Raw genomic sequence first — 18801 nt, forward strand, 5'->3', positions numbered from 1 at the left:
TCTGTGACACTTTTCCCAGACTGCTTCACTGCAATACTGTCACAGTGCACTCTTCCCAGATTGCTTCATTGCAATGCTGCTTCCTTCCCAGAATGCTTCACTGCATTGCTGTTCTGCATCACTCTTCCCAAAGTGCTTCACTGCAATGCTGCTATATGACACTCTTCCCAGACTGCTTCACTGCAAACTCTCTCTCATCATCGACAAAACTGAAGAACTGATCATTGACTTCAGAAAGAAGGGAGGAGGACACACCCCTATCTACATCAATGGAGCTGATGTTGAGAGGGTAGAGTATGTCAAGTTCCTCAGAGTGACGATAACTGACAGCCTGTCCTGGACTACCCACATAGATGCGAATGCCTCTTTTTCATCAGGTGGCTCAGGAGATTTCACATAACAACAAGGCCCATGAAACAGCTTTTACAGATGCACCATTGAAAGCATACTGTCTGGGTGCATAACGGCCTGGTATGGCATCTGCTCTGCCCAGGACCGTAAGAAACTACAGAAGGTGGTGTGCACAGCCCAGACCATCATGGAAGCCCACCTTCCATCCATGGACACCATTTACATGGCCCGTTGCCATGGAAAGGCTGCCAACATTATCAAAGACCCATCGCACCCGCAATGCACTCCTTCAACCTCTTTCCGTCAGGCAGAAGATACAGAAGCTTGAATACGTGCACCAGCAGATTCAAGAACAGCTTCTTCCCTGTCATTATTAGACTGAATAATGGACTCCCTAACTTCAAGTAATGCTGATCTTGCTAATGTTGATCTTGCCTAGTGTACGCCCTGTGCGATGTAACTTGTATACCTCCGGCTAGTTTCTTTCCTATGAAATGTGTGTCCTTGCTTACCATGATCTGCCTGTACTGCCTGTAAACAAAACTTTTCACTGTACAAGTGACAATAAACCAATCAAATCAAATCACAAGATACTCTTACCAGACTGCTTTGTTGCAATGCTGCTGCAGTGCACTTTTCCCAGATTGCTTCACTGCAATGCTGCTCTACAACACTCTGAGCAGACTGCTTCACTGCAATGCTGCTCTATGACACTGTGCAGTGTGCTTCACTGAAATGCTGCTGCAAGATATTTTTCCCAAACTGCTTCACTGCAGTGCTGTTGCAGCCCACTCTTTCCAAACAGCTTCAGTCCAATGCTGCTGCAGGGCAGTCTTCCCAGATTGCTTCACTGCAATGCTGACAGTCAGGCACACTTCCCAGACTGCTTCACCGTGATGCTACAGAACATGTATAGTAACCTGTTCTGTCTTCTGTGTCAACCTGGTTTGAAAGTCAAGTATATTGTGGAATTCTGTGTACTTTAAAAAATCTTTAACTTTTGTTATGACTCCAGAAATAGCAAGAATTGATTCCCAGTGCTCTACCCCAGTTAGGCATTTCATTTGATAACAGGCTTAACAGTTTACTTCAGAAGAATTGAGTTCAGCTTAGACGAGGCCTTTCAAAGGTATAGTGCATGGGGTTGCTTAAAAAAGAAATTAGGAGGTCAAAGAGGGGCCATGAAAGTGGCAAATAGGATTAAGGAAAACCCTAACGTATTTTATTAGCATCTTAGGAGAAAGAGGACTGCCAGGGAAAGACTGGGGCCTATAAGAGACTTGCAGATTACAAGGTCTAGTTTAGCCTGCTATATGTTGGGTTTCAGAGCATACTGTTCTAATAAATTCTCCTGAAAATATTCTGTGAAATATTCTGGGCTGTCTTGCTAATTTGATTGTTCCAGTCCAGATATACATTAAAAAATTCCAAATTTATCACCATGCCCTTCTAACAAGTTTTCATTGTTTATTTCTTTATGTTCCAACCTGCCCTGTGGTTACTGCTAGGGGGTCTGTACACCACTGCTATATATGACTCCTTGCCTCTATCATCTCTCATTTCCCCCTAAAATATTTCGATATCTTGTTCCTAAATTTAGGTGATCCCTCACTGTTGTGCTAATACCATCATTAATGAACAGCGCAACCCTCCACCTTTTCCTAGTTTCCTGTCATTCCTAAATGTTCTGTACCCTTCAAAATTCAGGTCCCAATTCATGTCATCCTGCAGCCGTGTTTCTGAAATAGCTACCAGATCATACTTATTCATTTCTATTTGTAGTTTCAGTTCATCTAATTTGTTTTGTCAGTGTTAGACAACAATTCACTTTATACATTAACGATGTGGGCGAAGGAACTGAGGGCATTGTCATTAAGTTTACAGATGACACGAAGATAGGTGGAGGGACAAAGAGTGTTGAGGAAGCAGGGAGGCTGCAGAAGGACATGCTAAGCGAGTGGGTAAAGACGTGGCAGATGGAATACAATGTGGGAAAGTGTGAGGTTATACATTTTGGTAGGAAGACTAGAGGCATAGACTATTTTTTAAATGGGGAGAGGCTTCAGAAATCTGAAGCACAAAAGAACTTGGAAGTCCCAATTCAGGATTCTCTTAACGTTAATATCCAGGTTCAATTGGTGGATGGGAAGGCAAATGTAATGTTAGCATTCATTTCAAGAGGGCTAGAAAACAACAGCAGAGATATACTGCTGAGGCTGTATAAGGATCTGGTCAGACCACACTGTGAGCAGTTTTGGGCGCCTTATCTAAGGAAAGATATACTGGCATTGGAGAAGGTCCAGAGGAGGTTTACAAGAATGATTGGAGGATGAAGGATTTGTCATATGAGAAGTGGGTGAGAACTCTGGGTCTGTACTCGATGGAGTTTAGAAGGATGAGGGGCTGGAGTGAATCTGATTGAAGATACTGAGAGGTCTAGATACAGTAGATGTGGAGAAGATGTTGCCACTAATGAGAGACAGCATGACCCAAGTACACGGCCTCAGAGTGAAGGAATGAGCCTTCAGAACCAAGATAAGGAAGAATTTCTCAGCCACAGAGTGGTGACTCGGTGGAACTCATTGCTGCAGAGGCCAAATCATTGAGTGCATTTAAGACTGAGATAGGTTATTGATCAGTAAGGGGATCAGGGATTAGGGGGAGGAGGTAGGAGAATGGGTTGAAAAACATATCAGCCATGATCAAATGGTGGAGCAGCTCTTATGGACTGAATGGCCTAATTCTGCTCCTATATCTTAAGGTCTAATGAATTGTGACAAGCATTCAGAAACATAGGAATTCAGTGGGCAGATACAAAATATTTCTGCTGATTGAAGAATCTAGAACTAAGGGATGGCGTCCAAAAACAAGTGCCAGATCTTTCTGAAGTGAACACAAATACAAAAGCAAAATACTACGGATTCTGAAAACATGAAATAACAATAGATGAGCCCAGAAACACTCAAAAGATCTGGTACTATTTATGAATAGAGAAACAGAGATAACATTTTATGCCAAGAAAAGATTATTGAGCTGAAAAAATTAAGTATATTTCTTTCAAAACAGTTCATGCTGGACCTGCTAAGTTTTACACAATTTTCCATGCTCCATTCTGGAATGAAGGTAGGAAATACTACTATATGCTAAGGGTGGTGGAAGTTTGTACCACTTTTCTACAAAATGCTATTGTTACTGGGTGAATTGTTAATTTTAAAGCGAAAAAGTGTTTTCTGGTAATCAAAGCTATCAAGGGATATGGGGCAAAAGCAGCCAGATGTAGTTAGGTGCCAGATCAGCTATGCTCTCAATGAATGGTGAAACAGCTGCAAATGGCCAAATGACCTACTCCTGTGCCTATGGAGAACCTTTTTAAAACAAAGAACAATACAGCACAGGAACAGGAACTTCAGCCCGCCAAGCCTGCATCAACACATTTTGCCCTTCCATACTAGAACTGTCTTCACTTACAGGATCTATATCCCTCTATTCCCTTCCTATTCATGTCTAGGTGTTTCTTGAATGCTGCTATTGTGTCTGCTTCCACCACCTCCTCTGGCAACGCGCTCAAGGCACTCACCACACTTTGTGTGAAAAACGTGCCTCACACATCTCTTTTAATCTCTTCGCCCCTCGCACCTTGAACCTGGGTCTCCTGATAATTGAACCCTCCACCCTGGGAAAAAAATTCATACTTTCCACCCTATCCGTGCAATTCACAATCTTATAAACTTCCATCAGGTCGCCCCTCAACCTCCTGCGTTCCAGTGAAAACAAACCCAGTCTTTCCAACCTTTCTTCATAGCTAAAATCCCCCATACCAGGCAACATCCTGGTAAACCTTTTCTGTACTGTCTCCAAAGCATTCACATCCTTCTGATAATGTGGTGGCCAGAACTGTACACAAAATTCCAAGAGTAGCCTAACTAAAGTTCTATAATCCTAAAACATAACTTGTCTATCTTTAAACTCAACGCCCCTTCCAATGAAGGCGAGCATGCCGTACGCCTTTTTTTACTACCTTATCAACGTGTGCAACCACCTTCAATGATGTGTGGGCCTGCACACCTAGATCCCTCTGCATATCAATACTCCTGAGGGTTCTGCCATTCACTGTATAATTTCTACCTGTACTTGACCTTCCAAAATGCCTCGCCTCACATTTGTCCAGATTAAACTCCATCTGCCATTTTTCTGCCCATGCCTCCATCTGATCTATATCCTGCTGTATCCTCTGACATTCCTCCTCATTATCCGCAACTCCCCCAATCTTTGTATTGTCTGCAAACTTACAACTTAACAACTTTTTAGGGCTGGGGAAGGTAATGAGAAATAAACAATCCACTGTTTCCACTCGTGAACGTATTTGCTTCTGTTGGAAGATGCAAATGGGTCATGCGAACCTTGAATGGGATAAGATCAGCTCAGAAAAAAAATTGCCAATTTCAACTGAATTGTCCATTAATTTCTCTATTCTCATACAAAACTACTGAAGCAATGCAACAGCAGAATAAGCTAGGGTCTCTCGTGCAAATCTCATCTCTAATCACTCCAGTAACTGTCTCCCTTCTCCATTGCTTCAGTATTTTAGATCTCAAGTAATTCTGTGTTTAATAATAGCATAAATTTTGGAAGATTGAGGATGGTACCAAACACATCAAAAGACTTGCTTGGGAATATGAGAAAGCAAAGTCCTGGAGGAGGAAGCGCATAACCCACTCACCTAACCATTCATGCACCATATGTGGCAGAGTCTACAGATCGTCTGTTTGACCTATTAGCCGCCTCACACCCATCAAACTGGAGTTGAAACAAATCATCCTCAATTCCAAAGGACCTTCTAAGAAGAAAAGCATTTGGAAACTACAATCATTTAAAAATCAAGATTTTGATGTACCTGAATCCTGAGAATTTAGAACTTCCAGGGCATGCATCATAGCACTTGCAAACACATTGGCATCTTCTTTACTACCAAAGTTCAGACCGTACACCTGCCTGGCATCTCGCCACTGATGAAAGGTCTGTGTGGCCTGGTTATACTTCAGTCCCTTCGGAATGGCACAGTTTATCACCACCTGCAAATAAAAGTGTCAGAAGTATAAAAGTGACTTAAAACAAGCATTAGAGTTACTGTCATTGAATGCCAAGACAAAATTTAGAAATCAGTTATGCCACCCTTATTGGTGAGCAAGAGAAATTTTTTCTAAGATACCCCCCATCTGAAGTATTAAATAGGTAAACAAGAAGAAAGAGTTTATACAAACATCTTTATCTGTAAGGTTCACTGAATGATCAGAACAGTGACCTTAATTATTCCCATACAGACTGTAAAACAGCCAATTCTCAGAAAAATCACACACAAGCTGCCTAATTGTAATCTCGACATCATTTTCTAAAAAATACTTGCAAGAGACATGGGCATCATTGGCTAGACTGGCAATCAGTACCCATCCTGAACAGCCCCTGAACTGGCAACGAAGTACCTGCTTGAAGTGCTGCAGTCCTCTGTTGGGGACAGTGAGGGACTTTGACAGTGCTGTTAGAAAGGCAGTCCAGGATTTTGGTCAACGACAGAAAGGGAACAACAATATAGTTCCAAATCAGGGTAGCACGCAGCTTGGAGGTTCAGTAATGTCTTTTAGGGAACGAACCTGCTGTTGTTACCTGGACTACATGTAACACAGCAATATAATTGACTCTTAACGGCCCTCCTGAAATGGCCTATCATATCACTTTGTTGTAATAATCATTAGAAAGTCCCCAAAAAAACCCAAACAGACCACCTGATCGACCTATGAATGAGAAACTACAATAGCCCTGTCAACTCTGCCAAGTCCGCCTTGCTAATATCTGGGGGCTAGTGCCAAATTGGTAAGAGCTTGTCTCACAGACCAGTCAAGCAACAGCCTGACATAGCCATATTCATGGAATCATACCTGAAAGACAACATCCCAGACAACACCATCACCCTGTGTATGGCATGTCCCACTGGCAGTACACACCCAGTAGAGGTGATGGTACAGTGGTGGAAAGTCAGGAGGGAGTTAGAAAGAAGAAATTGGAACAGGAGTAGGCTTTTGTATCATCATTCAATAGTTATGGCTGATCGTGCTACTCAATACTCTGTTCCCACTTTCGCTCCCTAACCCTTGATCCCTTTAACCCTGAGAACAATATCTATGTCCTTCTTGAAAACATTCAATGTTTTGGCTTCAACTGCTTTCTGTGGCAGAGAATTCCACAACCGCATCTCTCTCTGGGTGAAAGCCATCATCTCTGTCATAAATGGCCTACCACGTATCCTTAGATTGAGCTTCCTGGTTTTAAATTCCCTAGTCATCAGGAACATACTTCCCACATTTACTCTGTCTAGTCCTTACAGAATTTTATAAGTTTCTAGGAGATCCCACTCATTCTTTTAAACTACAAGGAATACAGTCTTAACTGATACAGTCTCTTCATATGGCAGTCCTGTCATTCCAGAAATGAATCAGTCTAGTAAACCTTCATTGCACTCCCTCCATGACCAAAACATCCTTCCTCAGATAAGGAGAACAAAACTACACACAGTACTCCAGGTGTAGTCTCACCAAGGCCCTGTACTCAATATTCTCACTATAAAAGCTAACCTTTTGTCTTCATCACCATCTGCTGCACCTGCATGCTTACTTATAGTGACTGGTGTACAAGGACACCCAGGTTTTGTTTCACCTCCTCCTTTCCAAATCTGTCACATTAAACTTAAGCACACATGTGCAATATTTAATGGAGAGAACTCAGAAGACAACCTTATGGGAATAGGTCTTATGCAATGCCAAGGTTTCTTTTCAATCCTGTCAACTGTTGTGTGTGGAGGGGAAGATGGAGTCAGGAATAGACACCAGTGATATTGGTCAGTTTATACTACAAGCTGGTGTAGTCACTGCAAACATTTCATCCAGGGACAATGACTATGGGGGAAAGTGTCAAAGAATTCCTACAGGCACATAGAGGTGTGTGTTATCGAGTCAGAGTCATACAGCATAAAAACAGCCCTTCATCCCAACAAACACCAAACTACACTAATCCTATTTACCTGCACTTGATCCACAGCCTATGTTCTGGCATTTTAAGTGCTCATCCAGACGCTTATTAAATGCTGCGAGGTTACATAGCAAACCGGGAAAGGGTATACCAGTCAATGTGATTTAGAGACTCATCCTCTGGTGTGGTTACCCAACAGTTAAGGTAAACTGGAGATCATTATATAATAAGGAACTGTAAATTTTCTTTTATTCATTCATGGGATAAAGGCATCACTGGCTAGGCCAGTATTTATTGCCCAGCCCTAATTGCCTAGAGGGAAGTTATGAGTCAACCACATTGCTGTGGGTCTGGAGTCACATATAGGCCAGACCAGATAAGGATGGCAGTTTCCTTCCCTAAAAGACATTAGTGAACCAGATGAGCTTTTCCTGATAATCAACAATAGATCGTTAGGACTCTTAACTCCAAATTTTTATTGAACTTAAATTTCATTATCTGCCATGGTAGGATTCGAATTCAGAATCCCCAGAATATTACCTGGGTCTCCGGATTAACGATCTAGCAATAATACCACTAGGCTGTCACATGCCAAACGCCTTCTTCACCACCCTGTCTACCTGTGCTGCCACTTTCAAGTAACTGCAGTCCTGCACTCCTAGGACTCTGTGTCCGACCACATATCCTGGGGTCCTAAGTCCTGCCCTGGTTTGTCTTACTAAAATGCAACACCTCCCATTTATCTGAATTAAACTCCATATGCCATTCCTCAGCCCCTTAGCCCAGTTCATTAAGATGTCATTGTGCTCTTAAATAACTTTTTGCACCGTTCACAATACCACCAATTTTGGTGTCATCAGCAAACTTAATAACCATGCCTCCTATATTCTCACCCAAATCATTTATATAAATGATGAACAGCAGTGGACCAAACAACAATCCCTGAGGCACAACTCTGGTCACAGACCTTTAGTGTGAATAACAACCCTCTACCACCATCCTGTCTCCTACAGTCAAGCCAATTTTATATGTAATTGGCTAGTTCTCCCTGAATCCCATGTGATCTAACCTTACTAACCGGTCTACCATGTGGAACCTCTTCAAACCCAACCATGTCAAACCTTGCTAAAGTCCATGTAGACAATGCCTACTGCACTGTCCTCATCTATCTTTTTGGTAACCTCTTCAAAATACTTGATCAAGTTTGTAAGACATGATTTTAGAATCCCCTCCAACAACCTAACCAACACTGACATCAGGCTCACCAGACTGCAGTTCCCTGGCTTTTCCTCGCAACCTTAAATAATGGCACAACACTAGCCACCCTCTAGTCTTCTGGCACCTCATCTATGGCTGTCAATAGTACAACTATCTCCACTTGGGGCCCCACAATTTCTTCCCTAGCTTCCTAAGATGCCCTGGGTTACAATTGATCAGGTCCCAAGGATTTGTCTGTCTTTATATTTTAAGACCTCCAGCACCTCCTCTTCTGTAATATGAAATCTTTTCAAGACATCACTACTTACTTCCCCGAGTTTCCTAGCTTCCATGTCTTTCTCCGTGGCAAATACTGTCCAGGAATAAGGAGAAGGTGCTGGGGAAGCTGAGAGGTCTGAAGATGGATAAATCAGAGGGACTACACCCCAGAGTTCTGAAAGAGATAGTTAAGGAGATTGTTGAGGCGTTGATGGTGATCTTTCAGGAATCATTGAAGTCAGGGAAGATCCCAGAGGACTGGAAAATAGCTAATATAAATCCCTTGTTTAAGAAAGGAGGGAGGCAAAAGGCAAGAAACTATTAGTCTGACCTCGGTTGTTGGTAAGATTTTAGAGTTCATTGTTAAGGATGAAATTACTGAGTACCTGGAAATGCATGGTAAGATATAGCTGAGTCAACAGGGCTTTGTCAAGGGAGATCATGCCTGACAAATCTGTCAGAATTCTTTGAGGAGGTAACGAATAAGTTAGTCAAAGGAGAATCAGTGGACATGGTCTATTTGTATTTCCAGAAGGCTTCTGGCAAGGCTGCTAAAAAAGATAAGAGCCCATGGTGTTAGTGGCAAGGTACTGCCGTAGATGTAGGATTGGCTGACTGGCAGAAGGTAGAGTGTGAGTATAAAAGGGTCTTTTTTCGGGATGGCTGCCAGCGACCAGCGGAGTTTCACAGGGATCTGTGTTGGGACCACAACTATTCATGTTATATGTTACTGATCTAAATGAGGAACTGAAGGCATTGTTGCTAAGTTTGCAAATGACAGAAAGAAAGGCAGAAGGACAAGTAGTGTTGAAGAGGAAGGGAAGCTGCAGAAGGACTTGAACAGGCTAGGAGAGTGGGCAAATAAGTGGCAGACAGAATACAATGTGGCAAAGTGTGAGGTTGTGCACATTTGTAGGAAGTATAGAGGCATAGATTATTTTCTAAATGGAGAAAGGCTTTGGAAATCTGAAGCACAAGGGGATTTATAAGTCCTCATTCAGGATTCTCTTGAGGTTAACATATAGGTTCAGCTGGCAGTTAGGAAAGCAAATGCAATGTTGGCATTCATTTTAAGAAGGCTCGAATAAAAAAAGGGATATACTGCCGAGGCTGTATAAGGCTCTGGTCAGACTGCATTTTTGTGTTAATTCATTCACAGGATGTGAACGTCACTGGCCAGGCCAGTATTTATCGCCCATCAGGCAGCTGAGAGTCAACCATATCACTGTGAATCTGAGATCACACATAGGCCAAACCAAGTGGATGGCACTTTCCTTCCCTAAAGGACATTACTGAACCCAGATGGATTTTTCCAAATAATCGGTAATGGTTCCACGGTCATCATTAGGCTCTTAATTCCAGATTTTTTTACTGAATTCAAATTCCACCAGCTGCCTTTGGTGGGATTTGAACCTAGGTCCCCAGGACATTATCTGGGTCTCTAGATTAATAGCCCAGTGATAATACTACTAGGCCACCACTCCCCTCAAATTTGGTATATTGTGAGCAGTTTTGGGCCTTGCAGCATTTTAGCTTGGAAAAGAGGCTGGATGCACTTAGTTTGTTTTCTTTAAAGCAGAGAACACAGAGGCATAAGACTGAGAGTAAGAAACAGAGTGACTAAAAGCAGTTGTATCCCCCCACCCCACCGTAGAAAGAAAGGGAGTTTTCTTGTGACGGGTGATCTATGCAATTTCATTCCTTTATAAGTTTTGTAGTGGTTTCACGCAACTGCATGGTTTGTTTGACCATTTCATGAGGCATTTCTGAGACAAACCACTTGCTGAGAGTCTGGAATCATGTGTGCAGAACTAGATGGGTTTTTTTTTCAGTAATCACGCTCACAGTTATTGAGAGCTTATTTTCAATTCCCGATTTAATTACATTTTAATTCCACTTCTAACAACGGGATTTGCACCTATGTTCTCACAGTGTTACGGTCCGGGCTTCTGGATTATTAAGTCCAATGTGCAATGGCATTATCACTATGTCATCATCTTTGTCCGTCCCCACCGCCGCCAAATTATTTGATTTGATTTATTATTGTCACGACTATCGATATACAGTGAAAAGTATTGTTTCGCATACTATCCAGACAAATCATACCTTACATAAGTACAATGAGCATAATAGAACAGAATGCAGAATATAGCATTACAGCTACAGAGAAGGTCAGAGAAAGATCAATTCAAATATATGAGAAGTCCATTCTCATAAGTCTGATAAAAGCAGGGAAGAAACTGTTCTTGAACATGCTGGTACATGTTTCAAACTTTTGTATCTTCTGCCTGATTGAAGTGAGTGGAATATAACCGGAATGGGAGGGGTCTTTGATTTTGTTGGCTGCTTTCCTGAGGCAGCAGGAATTATAGATGGAGTCAATAGAAGGAAGAAATTATTCATCCATTGTGCAAGATTATCAGTGCCCATCTGAAGATTTTGTAATTTTGTAAAGCCTACTTCAAAAAGAGACATTATGTTTCACAACAATTTGAAGAATTAATATTCTTAATATAAATCACGAACAGCAATCATTCCTCCACTTATCCTTGTGAAACCCCACTTCCCAATTTCTGTCACTCTGGAAAAATCACCCTTTATTCCGAGACTTTGCTTTCATCTCCACCCTTCATAGGATACACAGTGTGATGCACAGTAATAAAAATGCGCAGCATTTACAAAATGTACTGCAGGAACTCATGGAAGACTTCTCTCCTCGCCAGTAATGCGCCTACCCCATGACCCTGTTTTATTGTGTTATGACTTTTTTTAAAAGTCCTGCTGGTTATTCCTCAATAATGGAGTTCAGTTTCTACAATGATAGATGTTACGTCTAAATGGCATAGAGTTTTCTGTTTTAAGTTTCCCTCCCTTCTTGAGTAGATATATTATAATTACAGTTTTTTACCTAATGGGACCTTGCGAAACTTCTGGAATGTTGGAGAAATGCAACTAACGTGTCCACTATATCTATTGCCACTTTTTTTACAACTTTTAAATGTAGGAAAGTGAGTCCAGGAAACTTGTCAGCCTTAAGTCTGAGGAGTTTCACTGGCTTTCTCTTATTCATTCATGGGATATGGATGACACTGGCTAAATTCCTGAATCTCAACGTCCAAGGGAACAACTTTCACTTTCTTCATCTTTATATAGTTCTAGAACTTGTGTCTGTTTTATATTTCTTGCTGGTTTAGTCTCTCAAATTTGAATTTCTCCCCATTTTTTTTAAAGTCACCCTTGGCTAGTTTCTAAAATTTCCCAATCTCCACATCTACCACTTTTCATGACTTCTTTCGTTATCCATGCACAATGCACCCTTTCCATAGAGTCTTCCTTTCTCTATGGAATACATCTCTGTTGAGGGTAATGAAGTATCTCCTTAAATATCTGTCACCACTTGCTACTTTTATCTTTTAAGCAGATAACTTAGCCTACTTCAGCAGATTCGTCTTCATATCCCTAGTTACTTTTGCTACAATTTAAGACAATTTAGTTACAGATCCAAATTTCTCATCCTCAGACTGAAAGTGGAATGCTATCATATAATCACTCTTCCCTAGAGATTCTTTGCTGCAAGATCATTAGTTAATCTTGTCTCATTACATTATTCGGAACATAAAGATCAGGTCTCTGCTTGATTTCAAAAAGAATTATTCAAAGAACCTTTCCAAATATACCCAATAAGCCTATCCTCAAGACTACTTTTGTCAATTTGATTTATCCAATTAATAGCATAATTGGAACTGCCAAATTGTCACAATTTTGCGATCTTAAAGCTTCCCTTCCAGTCTCATTATTTTTTGATTGATTCTCTGTCTTAGAATGTAGTTACTGCAAAGAGGTCTATAAACTATTCCCATCAATGACTCCCTCACACTTTGACAAGATTTCTGAATTAGAATATAAAGAAATAGTAGCAGTATAACATTTGGCCTGTCAACCTGGCCCACCATTCAACAAGATCATGGACGATCTGCCCAGGCTTCAATGCCTCATTCATGCCAGCTCAGTATAGCCACAGAGATCAGAAGCTTGTTCAAAAGGACAAAATCACATAGAATGTTTACAACACAGAAGGAGGCCATTGGCCCATCACATAGAAGTTGATTCCCTGAAAAAAACCTCTGCTAATTCCCTGCACTTACTCCACAAAATCTCCAAATTTCCACTCTTCTGGTGATTATCAAATTCCCTTTTGAAAATAGGTAGACTAACAATTCTGAGGAAGGGTCACTGGACCCAAAATGTTAACTCTGATTTCTCCCCACAGATGCTGTCAGAGCTGCTGAGCTTTTCCAGAAATTTCTGTTTTTGTATTTCAGACTAACAAAGGGATTGAGTGCAAACAGCTGAAAGCATGGCCTGCAATTGTGGAGCAATTAAAATGAGGGACATTCAAGCCAGCAGAATTGCAGCAATGCATCTCTCCGAGGATTTAAGGCTAGAGGGAATAATAAGAATAAAGGGAGGAATCATGAAGGGATTTAAGAGAATTCCAAAATTGAGCATTGTTCAACATAGGTCAGTGAGCAAAGAAGTCATGACACGTGGGTCTTGGTGCAACTTTAGGGCATGGATAGTAGTGCTGTCTGAGACATTGGGAGGCCAGCCAGCCACATACTGAAATCATTAAGTTTAGAGGTTAAAAAAAAGGTACTTGAGGGCTTCTGCAGCAGTTGAGCTATATACCAGGCAGTGCCAGGTGATGTTACAAAATTGGAAGTAAGCAACCTTAGTAACCATATGGTCAGAAGCAATCTCAGAATCAAAAATTATGCCAAGGTGGTGAAGCAGCTCACTCAAGTCAAAGTTGACAAGGAAAGGATGAAGTTATTGCCTTGAAAGAGGAATGTCTGCTCATTCATCCCTTACTGGATGTCAGAGGAGCAGTCAGACAATTGAAACAGTCTAGACAATTGGAAAGGTGGTAGTGAAGTATAAAAGCAGGTTGTCAGTCTACATGTGAAAATTTAAGTTGTGTTTTTGGATGATGTTACCAAGGGACAACATGTAGATAAAATCCTGGCAACAGAGGTAATGACAGGAGAGAAGAAAAGCCAATGTAGGCAGTAATGTAGGAAGGGGACAAGCACGTATTGGCTGATGGCCTTTCCTTGTCTTCATATATAATGCAACTTTTTGTTTTAAAATCTTTAGCAGCACTAAAACAGATACCAAAAGATCGCGTTCTTCAGGTTCTGATCAGTTCTTAGGTAAGCCACTAGATGGGAGTACACACTGCAACAAAGATGAAAATACACCTGTAAATCACTCTATGAACATCTCAGCTGATCAATACTGTAACGTTAGCTTTTCAGCTGAGAGTACAACAATGCAAGAAATTAACACACATAAATAGGACTAATGCTGAAAAAGCAAAATGAGCGTCATTTGTCACAACAGCATTTGCACAATATCATGCACAGCTGGCAAACTGGAGTTCAGCAACCCAGATCACCTTGCTTGCACTCAGGCACAAAGGTTTAGCTTCCATCTAATTATTCATTTTGTTGTTAGGTTGACTGTTTGGAGTGGGAAGTTCAGGATGGTTCAGGTGGAAGTCACAATGACAATAATCACCAGATCCTAAAGTACGGACCCGAAAGGAAGTTTATGAGTTGAAATCTTGGGCTCAAACACTGAGGCAGCAATGACCACTGTTTGGGAATCAGTGTCCTAAAGCATAAATAGACAATGGTCTGTCTGCTTAACTAATGTTGGCTTTATACAATTTAGTCACACAAATACCAAGACCAAGTACAATCAATTCAAGATGGGTGTGTACATTGGCATCGATGTACTCAAGATAGATAAGCAACCAGCTGTGTTGTTTTGGCCAAAGTAGTATGTTATAGTGATACTGCTAACCTTTGGGACAAATCAAAGTACACCAATGACACATCAGTACAATACCAAATGGTGCTAATGCAACCCATGGGTGACAACACAATCCTTTTGATAACAGTACTGGAAGTTTCCAAGAGAGAGGAATCCTTGAATATTGCCATCCTCATGATGACGGAGCTCAGCAAGAGTGAAAAATACATGGTATCATTGGCAACTATCTTCCACCAGGCTGATGATCCATTATGACCTCCACCATTAGAAAGATCAGATCTGAGCCAAACCGATTAATTCCAAATGGCATGGCAAAAGGGTAAAATGCTTGGGACAGAGCAAAATAAATGTATCCTATCAGAACTTCACCTCTAGTGATGAAATCCTGTATTTTAAAGCACCTACACTTCTAGCCAAGATTTTCAGTACAGCTGCATCACTGATGTCTACCAATTATGGAAAATTGCCTAAATGCCCACACAAAGGACAAATCTAACCCAGTTAAGTCCCACTGCATCAACCAATCTCAACTCATTAACAAAACAATGGCAGGACTCCATTAACAGTGCTATCAAATGGCAACTATTTACAAATGTTCCATTTGGTTTCCAATAGAATCACTCAACTCCAGAACTCTGTAACTGCTTTGGTCCAAACACAGACAAAAGAGCTGAAAACACAGGTGACACCAAAGTCTCACTGATATTAAGACAGCATTTCATTGCAAGGGAATCCTCCAATGGTTGTAAGGATATTCGGCATTAAGGAATTAGCTTGCACAGCCAATCATAAGACAAGAGAGGACCGCAACTTCCCCTCCTCAGTGGTCGAAAATTTTCAACGACTGTATCTTCCTGTCCACAGTGGTCGAAAATTTTCAAGGACCGCAATTTCCCCTCCACAGTGGTCGAAAACACCCTCAACCGCATCTCTCGCGTTTCCCGCAACTCTTCCCTCACACCCCCTCCCCGCAATAACAACAAGAACAGAATCCCCCTCGTCCTCTCGTACCACCCCACCAACCTCCGGATCCAACACATCATCCTTTGACATTTCCACCACCTGCAATCTGACCCCACTACCAAAGACATTTTTCCCTCCCCACCCTTATCCGCCTTCCAGAGGGACCACTCTCTCTTGTCTGCTCCACACTCCCCACCAGCCCCGGCACTTTTCCCTGCAACCGCAGGAAGTGCTACACCTGCCCCGACACCTCCTCCCTCACCGCCATCCCAGGCCCCAAGAAAACCTTCCACATCAAACAGATGTTCACCTGCACATCTGCTAATGTGGTATACTGTATCCGCTGTTCCCGATGCAGCCTCCTCTACATCAGGGAAACCAAGCGGAGGCTTGGAGACCGCTTTGTGGAACACCTACGCTTGGTTCGCGACAAACGACTGCACCTCCCTGTCGCGAACCACTTCAACTCCCCCTCCCACTCCTTGAACGACATGTCCATCCTGGGCCTCCTCCAGTGCCACAACGATGCCACCCGAAGTTTGCAGGAACAGCTCATATTTTGCTTGGGAACCATGCAACCCAATGATATCAATGTGGACTTCACAAGCTTCAAAATCTCCCCGTCTCTGAACACATCCCAAAACCAGCCCATCTTGTCCCCGCCTCCCTAACCTGCCCATCCTTTCTCCCACCTATCCACTCCTCCCACCTCAACCCCCACCCCCACCCCCACCTCCTACCTACCAGCCTCATCCCTGCCTCCTTGACCTGTCCATTTTCCCTGGGCTGACCAACCCCCACCCTAACTCCTCACCTACACTCACCTTTACTGGCTCCATCCCCGCCTCCTTGACCTGTCCATCTCCTCTCCACCTATCCGCTCCTTTATCCATCTTCCATCCGCCTCCCCCTCTCTCTCTATTTATTTCAGAATCCCCTTCCCCTCCCCCATTTCTGAAGAAGGATCCAGACCCGAAACGTCAACTTTCCTGCTCCTGTGATGCTGCTTGGCCTGCTGTGTTCATCCAGCTCTACACCTTGTTATCTCAATCAGAAGACAAGCTGTGGGTATTCATCCCTCAAGCAGGAGTTTAAGACTCAATTATTTTAAACTCTTCATTCAATTACCTCCCCACCATTAGCTTGATTTCCAATTCCTCAGATAATGAATCAGTTCATACTGATCAACTTTCGGCAGAAAGTAGCAAGAAAAAAAAACTGGTGACTCATCAGTCAGGCAAAGCTACAGCATACATTCTGCTTTTCACAGTTAATGGCATTACCACTGATGAGTTCCCAACAATCAATAATCTGCAGCTCACTGACAGGCTATATAAATTTCATAGCAATTCAGAGGCTGGGTATTCTGCAATGAGTCCTTCACTTCCTAATTCCTCAGAGCCTTTTTCAATATTTTGAATAGACAAGTGAGGTCCTGCAGGCAGACTTTAAACAGAAAGTAAGAAGATGGTCGGGGAAAAGTGCAAAAAGGCTATTGAGTCGGATGATCAGCCATGATCATAATGAATGCTGGTGCAGGCTCAAAGGGCCAACATCCTACTCCTGTTCTCTTTGTTTCTGTGTTTCATAGTCACATAATGGTTAGGTCACAGGACCAGAAATCCACAGGTCCAGGATATTTTCTTTATTCAATCCCGGCACTAATGTCAAGGTCAGTTGCCCTTGGCAATCATAGAATCTCTACAGTGAGAAAAGAGGCCATTCACCCCATCAAGCCTGTACCGGTCCTCCGAACAGCATCCCTCCCAGCCCCGCCACCCTATCCCCATAAACCCTCATTTTATCATAGCGAATCCACCTAACCTGCACATCTTTGGATTGAGGGAGGAAACCAGAGCACCCGGTGCAAACTTCACACAGATGGTCATCCATGTGGATGGAATCGAATGTAGGTCCCTGGTACCGTGAGACAGCAGTGCTAACCACTGGGCCACCATGCCACCCATGAGGTGGTGGTGGTGAGTTGCCTTCTTCTGGCTGCTGCAGCCCATGTGCTATGTGTAGACACACAATGTTGTTAGGGAGGGAAATCCAGGACTTTTACCCAGTGACAGTGAAGGAATAGCGATATATTTCCTTTTGCGGAAATGGAAAAGCCCTGGGGAAATTGATGCACAGAGAGATCTGGGTGTTCAGGTGGCAACGCAGGTGGATAGAGTGGTCAAGAAGGCATATGGCTTGCTTTCACTCATCGGACAGGGTATTGAGTACAAGAGTTGGCAGGTCATGTTACAGTTGTATAGGACTTTGGTTCGACCACATTTGGAATACTGCGTACAGTTCTGGTCGCCACATTACCAAAAGGATGTGGATGCTTTGGAGAAGGTGCAGAGGAGGTTCACCAGGATGTTGCCTGGTATGGAGGGCGCTAGCTATGAAGAGAGGTTGAGTTGATTTGGATTATTTACATTAGAAAGACGGAGGTTCAGCGGGGACCTGATTGAGGTCTACAAAATCATGAGAGGTATAGACAGGGTGGATAGCAAGAAGCTTTTTCCCCAGAGTACGGGACTCAATTACTAGGGGTCACGATTACAAGGTGAGAGGGGAAAAGTTTAAGGGAGATATGTGTGGAAAGTTCTTTACGCAGAGGGTGATGGGTGCCTGGAACGCGTTGCCAGCAGGGGTGGTAGAGGCGGGCATGATAGCGTCATTTAAGATGTATCTAGACAGATACATGTCCATCATCTACAAGTTACAAGTCAGGAGTGATGGAATACTTACCACTTGGCTGGATGGGTGCTGCTGCAACAACACTGTAGAAGCTTGACACCATCCAGAATGAAGCAGCCAACTTAATAGGCACCACATCCACAAACATCCACTTCCTCCACCACTGATGCTGCCTACAAGATGCACTGCAGAATTTCACCAAAAATCCTGAGGCAGCACCATCCAAACCCATGAGAACTTCCATCTAGATGGACAAGGACAATATATACACTGGAACACCTCCACCTGCAAGTTCCACTTCAAGCTACTCACCATCTGAACTAGGAAATATATCGCTTGCATTGGGCTTCACTGGAACACCGCAGCAAGCCAGAGACAGAGATGTTGGCCAGGGAGCAGGGTGGTGCATTGAAGTGGCAGGCAACAAGTAGTTCAGGGTCTTTTTTGCGAGTAGAACGT

At 42.7% G+C, this 18801-nt stretch overlaps 1 protein-coding gene across 2 annotated transcripts in view; it reads right to left on the reverse strand.

Moving 5' to 3' along the window:
- enah (ENAH actin regulator) overlaps positions 1–18801 on the reverse strand; it is a 281703-nt gene that overhangs the window by 145618 nt on the left and 117284 nt on the right. The window contains exons 1-2 of one of the 2 annotated variants that reach the window (XM_048597461.1): positions 8898–8987; positions 5246–5423 (exon numbers count right to left, since the gene is read on the reverse strand). In XM_048597461.1, coding sequence (XP_048453418.1) covers positions 5246–5423; positions 8898–8921 — 202 coding nt within the window. In that variant the 5' untranslated portion in view covers positions 8922–8987. Of the gene's footprint in view, positions 1–5245; positions 5424–8897; positions 8988–18801 lie in introns of those variants that run through there. The other variant, XM_048597460.1, reaches the window with a different exon arrangement.

This window comes from Rhincodon typus, chromosome 5 (assembly GCF_021869965.1).
Source record: "Rhincodon typus isolate 14 chromosome 5, sRhiTyp1.1, whole genome shotgun sequence".
NCBI classification, from domain to species: Eukaryota; Metazoa; Chordata; class Chondrichthyes; order Orectolobiformes; family Rhincodontidae; genus Rhincodon; species Rhincodon typus.